Source organism: Anabas testudineus, chromosome 22 (assembly GCF_900324465.2).
Source record: "Anabas testudineus chromosome 22, fAnaTes1.2, whole genome shotgun sequence".
Lineage (NCBI taxonomy): Eukaryota > Metazoa > Chordata > Actinopteri > Anabantiformes > Anabantidae > Anabas > Anabas testudineus.
Window position 1 is genome coordinate 167,501 of NC_046630.1, and position 10,547 is coordinate 178,047.

Sequence of the window (10,547 nt, forward strand, 5' to 3'; positions counted from 1 at the left end):
TCCAGTGCAGGAAGCACAGACAGGGACATGAAAAGACTGAACAAGCTGGTCAGGAGGGCCAGTTCTATCCTGGGCTGTCCACTGAACTCTGTAAAGGAGGTGGGTGAGAGGAGGATGTTGGCCAAGCTGACTTCCATCATGGACAAGACCTCTCATCCAGCGAGCGGTACCGCAGATCCTTCATACCCAACGCTGTTAGACTGTACAACTCAACAGTCAAATTCTCAAACTCAAACTGTTCACATACATGTTTATTATTAATCTGCCTTATCTTTAGTAGTTTGTTTTATTTTATACATATAATGTACATTATTTGTATTTGTAAAATACAAAAATGTTTAATTTTTGCATACTTTCTAGATTTCATTTTTTGCACCTTACTTTCCCCACTATGGAATCAATAAAGATTTATCTTATGTTATCTTAATTGAAAGTGACTAACCTTTTTAAATAAATTAATCTCAGTTAGTTTAACAAATTAAAACTGACCGTCTGATGTTAACAGTGTGTATCATTAATATATAAAACATTTTTTAATAAATTAATCTGAGTAAGTTTAACTAATTAAACCTGACAGTCTGTTGATAAATACACTTTTAATTAATTAACCTGAATCAGTTTAACTAATTAAACCGGACCGTCTGATGTTGATGATTTTGGCCGCAGTGCTGAATCCCTCCTCGTTGACTTTTTCCCACTTCAGAATCAGGTTGTGCCAGTCAGCTGTGTTGTCTTTGATCTTTCGGCCACTTCCTGTTACAGCGGAGCACTTCCTGTTTGCTGAGGTCATTGTGATGTCACCAGACTCACCTGAAAACCGAGGTAATTACAGACAAATTAATTCAATTCAGTTTTATTTGTATAGCGCTAATTTACAACAGAAGTTATCTCAAGGCGCTTTACAGTGTAAGGTTTAAGACCTTACAGAAAATATTTATACAAAAAATTATAGAGAAAACCCAACAATCCCATTTGAGCAAGCTTTAGGCAACAGTGGAGAGGAAGAAACCTCCAGCAGAACCAGGCTCATAGTGTGCGGCCATCTGCCTCGACCGGTTGGGATGAGTGGAAAAAGAAGAAATGATTTGCTGTATATATAGAACAATTTTAGTATTTTATTTTTATACCAAAGTGAACCGTAATTATTACACTATAATGTGCAATAATTATAGATTATGAATGAACTTTGCAAAAACTATGTCAGACTCCATAGTTTTCTCTGGACCCCTTTCTAATCTGACCAGTGATGACATGTTTAGCCACATGTTGTCATTTAACCTCTGGCTGTCTAAGTGGTGCTCTGCAAATAATATGAGCTAAAAAAAAACTCTCAAAGTGGAGCCCAGGATGTAGAGACAAAGTGTCTGCTCCCCGACTACCTAAATTATTTATATCAAAAACCAACCCAAGAGGAGTGATTCATAAGAACCTAATACAAATAAAGACGACTGCTCTCTCAGAACAAAATAAAAAGAAAACAATCTAATGTGGACTGTTAAATATCAGATCTCTCTCGTCATAATCCCTGTTAGTGAATGATTTGATAATAGACCAAATCAAATAGATTTAGTTAGTCTTACTGAAACCTGGCTGCAGCAGAATGAGTATGTCTGTCTGAATGAGTCAAATGTTAATTTTGTTCCTAGAAGCACAGGTCGGGGTGGAGGAGTAGCAGCAATCTTCCACTCAAGATTATTAATCAACTCCAGACCTAAACATAGTTTGAATTCATTTGAGAGCCTCACTCTTAGCCTCTCTGATCCAAACTGGAAAAGTCAAAAACCAGTCCTGTTTGTTATTGTGTACCATCCTCCTGTCCCTTACTCTGAGTTTTTAACTGAATTCTCAGAGTTTCTATCTGATTTAGTTCTTAGTGCAGATAAAGTCATTATAGTGGGTGACTTTAAGCGCCATGGTTCAATTCACAAATCCGTAGCTTAAAGCAGACATCATGTAAGCTAGATTTAGATGAATCTTGCCTAACCTGGAAAGATAGTTTAATAATATATATATAAAAAAAAGCCCTTTGTAAAGCTAGAACCTCATATTACTCCTCATTAATAGAGGAAAATAAGAACAACCCCAGGTTTCTTTTGCACTATAGCCAGGCTGACGAAGAGTCATAGCTCTGTCGAACCTAGTAACCCCTTAACTCTCAGCAGCAATGATTTCATGAATTTCTTTACAAATAAAATCTTAGAAAACTATTAGAGAAAAAAATTATCAGATCCTCCCTGCTTACAGCATGGATGGTCTCATTTGTTCAACAGCTCTAGATTCATTTGTAAGACCACGCTCGTACTTAGACTGCTTCCTACCCGTAGATCATTCTGAATTAATTTCAGTAATGAATTCCTCTAAACCATCAACATGTCTCTTAGACCCCATCCCGACTAGACTCCTCAAAGATGTCTTACCTTTGATCAGCACGTCCATATTAGATCAGATCAATCTATCTTTACAAATAGGCTACGTACCACAGGCTTTTAAGGTTGCTGTAGTCAAACCCCTACTCAAAAAGCCTACTCTGGACTCAGGGGTTTTAGTAAATTATAGACCAATATCCAATCTGCCCTTTATCTCTAAAATTCTTGTAAAGGTAGTTTCTAAGCAATTATATGACCACCTGCGCAGTAATAACTTGTATGAAGATTTCCAGTCAGGATTTAGAGTACATCATAGTACAGAAACGGCACTGGTAAAGGTCACTAATGATCTATTTAGCATCAGACAGTGGTCTACTCTCTATACTCGTCTTGTTAAATGTTAGTGCTGCATTCGAAACTATAGATCACAACATTTTATTACACAGACTGGAACATGTCATTGGGATTAAAGGAACAGCACTAGAGTGGTTTAAATCGTATCTATCAGATAGATTTCAATTTGTACATGTTAATGATGAATCTTCGATGCACAGCAATGTTAGCTACAGAGTTCCACAGGGTTCTGTGCTTGGACCGATTCTTTTCACTTTATATATGTCCCCCTTAGGCAATATTATTAGGAAACACAAATTTCCATTGTTATGCAGATGATACCCAGCTATACTTATCTATGAAACCAGAAGGAAAACTAATCAATTAGTCAAACTTCAAGCTGCTAAAAAGACATAAAGGCCTGGATGTCCTCCAATTTCCTTCTCCTAAATCCAGACAAGACAGAGGTTATTGGTTATTAGTATTGGCCTCAAGTAACACTGTAAGAAATCTTGGAGTTATCTTTGATCAGGATATCTCCTTCACTTCATACATCAAAGAAATCTCTAGAACTGCCTTTTTTCACCTGAGAAACATTAAAGTTAAAATTAGGAGCATCCTGTCCCAAAGTGATGCTGAAAAACTAGTTCATTCATTTGTTATTTCCAGACTGGACTATTGTAATTCATTATTAATAGTTTGTCCCTATAGCTCATTAAAAAGCCTCCAGTTAATCCAAAATGCTGCAGCCAGAGTTCTGACTGGAATTAGTAAAAGAGATCATATTTCTCCTACGTTAGCTTCTCTCCATTGGCTCCCTGTAAGATCCAGAACTGAATTTAAAATTTTTCTTCTCACTTATAAATCACTTAATAATCAGGCTCCATCTTATCTTAAAGAACTCATAGTTCCATATTTTTCAAGCAGAACTCTCCATTCTCAGACTACAGGCTTACTTGTATTTCCTAGAGTTTCCAAATGTAGAATGGGAGGCAGAGCCTTTAGCTACCAAGCCCCTCTCCTGTGGAACCAGCTCCCAGTTCAGGTTCTGGAGGCAGACACCCTCTCTACATTTAAGACTAGACTTCAAACTTTCCTTTTTTATAAAGCTTATAGTTAGAGATGGATCAGGTGACTCTGAACCATCTCTTAGTTATGCTGATATAGGTTAGTCTGCTGGGGGAACTCTACTGATACACTGAGCTCCTCTCCTCTCTCCTTTCTCCTCTATCCATTCAAATTCTAACATTTCATGTCATTAACTTTGTGTCTTCTCTCTCCTGTAGTTGTGTTTCCTCCTCTCTGTCTCCTTCTCTGGGAATGTTTTTGCAGCTTGTTGTTTTTTATTGTCTGCTGTTCTTTTCTCTCTCCTCTTTTCACTCACCCCAACCGGTCGAGGCAGATGGCCGCCCGCCATGAGCCTGGTTCTGTTGGAGGTTTCTTCCTCCAACTCCACTGTTGCCTAAAGCTTGCTCAAATGGGATTTCTATGTAATTTTCTATACAATTATACCCTCTAAGGTCTTAAACCTTACAGAGTATATGTATAAAACATATAAAATATGTATAAAATAAAGACACCTGAGACACTGTAAAGTGCCTTGAGATGGCTTCTGTTGTGATTTGGCACTATACAAATAAAATAAAATTGAATTGAATGTATTATCAATTAAAATAATAAGTTCTTCTGTAAATAAACTGCAGCCTGTTATCTATTATTGGTCAGTGAGAAACACAATATTATAGAAAGACACCAGATCCTGAGATTCGATTGGAATTCAATTCAATTTTAGAGATTGAAAGTACACTTACTCAACAACAGCACTTTTCCTCCATGTATTTGACTAAAGGTTCCGTCAGTAAAGAAGCAGTTACTGTGATTTCTCTTAGTAAGTGTTCAGAAAATGTTGAAGTTTTATTATCCATGAATTAGATTGAACATGTTGGATTCTGCAGAAACCGGAGACTCAAACATTCATGTTATCAACAGCATCACTGGTTCAAATACTTTATCGCTGCAGTACTGACACTTCTGTACTCAAAGTGTGTACTTTAATCTCTAGAGTACCCGTTTAGCCATGTACTTTCACTTCAGTACTGACTTTGTGAACTTTCGCCTGGGTAAAAGTTAAATTAGATGAATAAAAACACATGGATCGGAGATTTGCTGACGTGAGTTTAAATCAAATTCTTCCTTTGATCTGATCGATCATCAGCTGATTGTTGATTACCAAAGTCTCGTACACGTTTCATCTTCACCTGAGTTAAACTATCGATTAGTTAAACCGCCACAGAAACAGCAGACAGGTATTGACTCACCTTCCATCTGACCAATAACCAATAATCAGTAATGAATAACTCAACATGCGCACGTTGAAGAATTCACGCTTCCTGGTTGTCCTTCTTCTGGTGATTTCCTGCAGCTGATTTCTTCTTCTTCGGTTTGATGTCATACACTGACAGAGACGTCACCACATTCACAGGATGTTCTACCGTGAAGAGGTGTCACTCTGCCGTTCGAGAGAATAATCAGATTAGAGTGAGAACTCGGTGCGGTAGGATAGTCAAATAATAATAAAAAAGTACGTAAGATGTTTGTGGTTCAGTTTAGAAACTAAATGTCTCAGAGTTTTTATTCACTTTATTTTTAACTCGTGCTTCTCACTTATGGTTTAAATTAACATCACGTGATTTTTCCTCTGCGGACAAAGTGAGCGACGGAAGTTTAACATGAAACGTGAGCACAGCAGAAACAGATCAGAGTGGGACCTCTACTGTGCACAAACACTCTCTGGTTACTGACCCAGCAGGAAGAGAAGAAGAAGAAACGCGAGCGTTCCGATCGTCCATCTGTAGCAATAATCAATAATCAGAAGAAACTCTCCAATGTTAAAGATGATGTCAGCACTGCAGCTTCCTACTGAACTGTGATCAGGTGATCAGCTTTTAACGATAATCAATAACCAGACATTCATATTAGTTTTTAGATCAGATTAGTCAGTAGCAGTCCGAGGCCGTCATGACGTCACCAATGCAGCTTCCCTCCGAGCTATGGTTGCAGGTGTTCAGTTTTCTGTCCTGGAGAGACAAACTGAGTGTGCGTTGCACCTGTTCTCACTTCAAACACCTGTTGGATAAGTCCCGCCCCCTGTGGGAGGGATTCAGTGTCATACTGCGAGACTTCTCCAGGTACAATCGCCCATTCTGGCGCAGCCTGGCTCAGCGGCACGTGGGAAGAGTTTTGATGCGTTCAGGAAAGAGGAAGTACCTGACACAATTGTCCACCTGGCTTCCTGCTCTCAGTGCGCTGCGATTGGATGACTGGAGAGAAGGGAGCATTGACGAGCTAAAACGTTTTCACCGGCTGCAGCATCTGTCCCTCACTACCTGTACGACTGCGCTGAAGAACCTGGACTTCCTGTTTCATCTGAGACATCATCTGACGCAGCTTAGCCTCTGTAATGTGCAACTCACCTGTACAGCATCTCACTTATTGGCTGCCATCAGTCAGCTGACTCGTCTCACCTCCCTGCTGCTGCACCACGATGGCAACCTGAGAGTCCTGACACTCAGTGGAGTCCTGACTCACCTGACCGACCTCAAACACCTATCCTGGACCATGATCACCTACAAGACACTGCCACAGGACTTCTTCAGCCCCGCTCACCTTGCAGGTAAATATTTACACAGGTCAACGGTGATTGGCTGACTGCCTGGCTGTAAACTAACAGTGACGTCATACCCTGCCCGTCCAAAAAAAAAAAAGAAAAAGAGTCACCACCTGGATGTAACTAAGCTAATAGGTAAGAGCCTCCCACTGGATGAATATGTTACAAGTTACTGAACTGATGCAGTGAGTAGCTTCTCATTTCGTCAACCACCAAGTCTGAAGACACATCCTGTGGTCGTGGAAAAGATGTATATCTGTTTCAGAAGGATCAAATTATTGACATGAATCAAAGAAATCATCCACGGAGATGATGAAACTAAAACTGGGTTATGAACTGTCCAATGGAAGAAGGTCATGTGGTCTGATGAGTCCAGATTTACCCTGTTCCAGGAGTGATGGAGCATCAGGGTAAGAAGAGAGGAGGGTGAAGTGATGCTCCCATCATGTCTAGTGTCTACTGTGCAAGTCTGTGGGGGCAGTGCTATGATCTGGGGTTGCTGCAGTTGGTCAGGTCCAGGTTCAGAATGAGGTCAGCTGACTACCTGAATATACTGAAGGCCCAGGTTATTACATCAATGGAGTTTTTCTTCCCTGATGTCACGGACATATTCCAAGACAACAATGTCAGGATTCATTAGGCTCAGATTGTACAAGAGTGGTTCAGGGAGCATGACACATCATTGTCACACAGGGATTGGCCACCACAGAGTCCAGACCTTAACCCCACTGAGAATCTTTGGGATGAGCTGGAGAAGACTTTGAGCAGCGTCCGTCTCTCCATCATCAAAACAAGATCTTAGAGAAAAATTAATGCAACTCTGGACGGGAATAAATGTTGAGGCTCTGCAGAAGCTTATTCAAACGATGCCACCGCGAATGTGTGTCGTGATCACAGCTAAAGGCAACAAAATATTAGAGAGTGTTTTTTGGACGGGCAGTGTGGGTCTTGCAGGTAATTCATTGTGAAAAAAGCTTGAAATAATCTCCTGACATATTGGTGTCAGGACACGTGTGTTTGCAGATGTATTATCATGTCTATGAATAGGTATATACCCAGTTGCATTCTATCCAGCAGGGGGGGGGGATCTGCACCTGTCTGATCTACAGTTGCTGAACTATGATGCTGTGGTGACACAGAAAGTTCTCCAGCCTTTGTCCCACCTCCGGAGCCTGTCAGTCTTCCACCTGTACTCTGTACCTGGGCCCACTTGTCACTTACAAACATGGCTGATGTCACTGCCACAACTCTGCAGCCTCACTGTGTACGGTGCGTCTGAACGTCTGCTGCAGATCGACTGTTTTAGACAACTTTAAACTATATTAACACGTTCCTGCAGTTTTATTTTCTGTTTTCTATTCTTGGTCAAACATAGTAATGTCACAATGACCCCGCCCTGTCTGTCCAATAGGAGGCCATCCTCTAGCGGCTTACGCAAACTACCTGCCATGGTCTCTTCTCAGTCTGACCTTGTGTGTAGATCTGGAACCTGAAGACCTGCAGGTGGTCTCACTCAGAGTTCCTCACCTGGAACACCTGCACCTAGAGCCTTGGAGCTCCTCCTCCAACCTGGTCAGGCTCCTCCCTCAGTTGTTCCCTCACCTGAGGACACTCCGTATCAGGTTAGACATTATTTTCTGAGACTCAACAACACATTTACTCTCTATGCCTCTACTATGTATCTAATGTGACATTTACTGATTCAGCGTGGTTTCCATGGTAACATCCCGGTCTCTGTGTTTCAGACATCACCACGTCTCAGACGGCGACTTCTTGCAGTTGCAGCAGCTGCAGCAACTCGACACTCTGGAGATTCTAGACTCGTACTACAAACCTGAGCCGCAGGTGGACCCGAGTTGGGTCGTCAATGAGCCGGGTCCTCGTCTGCTGCAGCTGATCTCTGAACTGCAGAAACTGACCAATCACAGAGTCCGAGTGATCACCACCTCACACAGAGACCTGCTCACTTGCCACTGCATCTGACCAATCCTAGAGCTTCTAGAATAACACATGACTGCTGGGGGCGGGGCCAAACACTAACTAACACCAAACACTTTTTGGAGCCTGCTGCATGATGGGTAAAGGTATTACATGTTTACAGGTAAACGGTTAATGGTGTATTTATGGGCGTCTGTAAAGCAGAGACTTGCTGCTTCTAACCCTGCACACTTTTATTCGTATTTATTTATCCTTATTCCATCCTTCTTCTTATCCTTCACCTTTTGATAGGCCACAGTTTCACTCTTTGTGAATCGGACCAACACGTTTGTCTCTCTCAGCCTGATAGGTGATATGAGATCCTGAGAGTTCCCCCATTTACCGTTTGTACTTTTCTAACTCACTCTTCTGACCAGTTTTTAGCCGTCAAACAGAAATTTCACACCACTGGCTCAGGAAAGTCTTGAAACAGTACAATCCCAAAAAAAACCCTTAATGTCCAATCCTGCTGATTCAGCAGGTTTTAACCACCTGTAACCATAGTAACACACCAGCTGTTTGCAAACAGTTTAAAAGACAGATCAGTCAAATTCTAAATATTTCCTCTTATGACTAGTTACTTATAATAGCTTCTGCTCAACTATTGTGTGTTTGTGAACTTTCCCAACTTAAATTTTGGAGAAAACGCAAAACTAAAAGATAAACCTATATAATATAATACTGGTGCAAGTATAAATAGCTACTAGTGAAGGTGGTTATAGGAAACATCAGCACCACATCTCTGTCACATCAGGTACTTAAAAAGCCGGAGGCTCAAATTGTTTCGTTTCTTAATCTACAGACTGTGCTAGAAGCTTCTGTGGGTTGCTAATTGTAATACAACATGGAGGGTCGGGGTTAGAGACTAACTCAACCCCCCACCCTTTCTCTGTGAGAGTCACTGTGTGTTTAACTAAGTGCCCACCCATATACAATAAGTCCTTTTAAACCTTGAAGGTCTGTGGTACGTTTGAAACCTCTCTGATGTTGCTTTGAACATGAAGTTTGATTTATTTTCTGACACTTTCCCCTTCATGTACAGACTAAAAATTCATAAAATGCCAGCTCTATGGGAAACAATGCATAAGCTCTAAATGCGCAGCTGTAAGAAATTAACACCAAAGAATAATGAGAACCAGGTTCTGCAACTTTGACCTGCGATTATTAAATTGGTTTCATCACATTAAGCAGTTTACGACTGTTAGTACACACAGTGGTGGCAAGGACCATTTACTCTAGTACTTTACTTACTGAGTTCTGTCACTTTAGCATCTAAAATGAAAAAGATCTAAAATAATGAAACAATAGAAAAACTTGAATCACACTAAATAATTTGATTTCTTGTCGTGGCTCTTCGTGCTCACGTCTCCTGAACCACGTTTTTCTACATGTAAAACTAAAAACAACCTGAGTTCTCCTGTTAAACTGGATCAGGTGTTTGTCTGATGGGATGTTGTCTCACAGGTAATGCCACTGTCTGACTGCAGGTTCAGCAAACGTCTCTACGTTTAAGAGACTCTTAAACTGGTTAGTCTAGTGGTTAAGTCACTGCCTTCCATGTAGGAGAACAGGGTTCAAATCCAGCTCTGGCACAGGTATCTGTTAAATATGAATGTATATTACCAAATGATACCTCAGTTAACTTCTTCACTTGTAAGTCGCTTTGGATAAAAGCGTCTGCTAAATGTAAACAGGTTGACGAAGTTAAAACAGAATTGTCTGTAAATTTATTACCAAGATAAAACTAAAAGATCACATGTACTGAAGTATTCAGACTCTTTACCCAGTACTTTGGCAGCTCTGGCACCGTGGAACAGGTTTTCATTGGGACTTTGCCTCTTCAGGTTTCACCTGACCAGCCTCCCTGCTGCACTGTTAGGATGTTGCCTGGTTTTCCTCCAGAAATACCATTAAGAATTTAGTTCAATCTTTGCTTCAATGGACCAGAGAACCTTGTTCCTGACAGTTCAGCTGGGGACCTTTGCTGCATGTCACACCCGCAAAACTAGTTCTCTCGATGCATCTGAGCATGGCGATGCAGCCTATTTAATGGGTCTGAGTGTAATTATTACACTGCTAACTGAAAGTGATTCCCAACCAGCTGCAGACAACTGTTGCCAAATATGAGGAAATAAACTGCTTCATTCATTGACACGCTTCAGTCCGATGTGACATTGTTTACCTGAACAAATGTTTCTGAAGAT

At 40.8% G+C, this 10,547-nt stretch overlaps 2 protein-coding genes across 6 annotated transcripts in view; one reads left to right on the forward strand and one right to left on the reverse strand.

The window, feature by feature from the left end:
- The window catches only part of cinp (cyclin-dependent kinase 2 interacting protein), a 12,447-nt gene extending 6,854 nt beyond the window's left edge, over positions 1 to 5,593 (reverse strand). Inside the window, exons 1-3 of one of the 4 annotated variants that reach the window (XM_026339183.1) lie at positions 5,502 to 5,593; positions 5,071 to 5,208; positions 639 to 810 (exon numbers count right to left, since the gene is read on the reverse strand). In XM_026339183.1, coding sequence (XP_026194968.1) covers positions 639 to 790 — 152 coding nt within the window. In that variant the 5' untranslated portion in view covers positions 791 to 810; positions 5,071 to 5,208; positions 5,502 to 5,593. Of the gene's footprint in view, positions 1 to 609; positions 811 to 5,017; positions 5,209 to 5,501 lie in introns of those variants that run through there. The other 3 variants (XM_026339182.1, XM_026339184.1, XM_026339185.1) reach the window with 3 other exon arrangements.
- Positions 5,594 to 5,690: 97 nt separating this feature from the next.
- On the forward strand, positions 5,691 to 10,495 carry im:7136021. 2 transcript variants are annotated; one of them, XM_026339178.1, is made up of 4 exons: positions 5,691 to 6,372; positions 7,441 to 7,635; positions 7,778 to 7,988; positions 8,112 to 10,495. In XM_026339178.1, exons 1-4 carry the CDS (start codon positions 5,718 to 5,720, stop codon positions 8,347 to 8,349), a joined length of 1,299 nt encoding a protein of 432 aa, XP_026194963.1. In that variant the 5' UTR covers positions 5,691 to 5,717; the 3' UTR covers positions 8,350 to 10,495. The 2 variants fall into 2 exon arrangements, with proteins under 2 accessions (XP_026194963.1, XP_026194964.1); XM_026339179.1 differs by having other exon boundaries at positions 7,444 to 7,635.
- Positions 10,496 to 10,547: the final 52 nt, after the last annotated feature.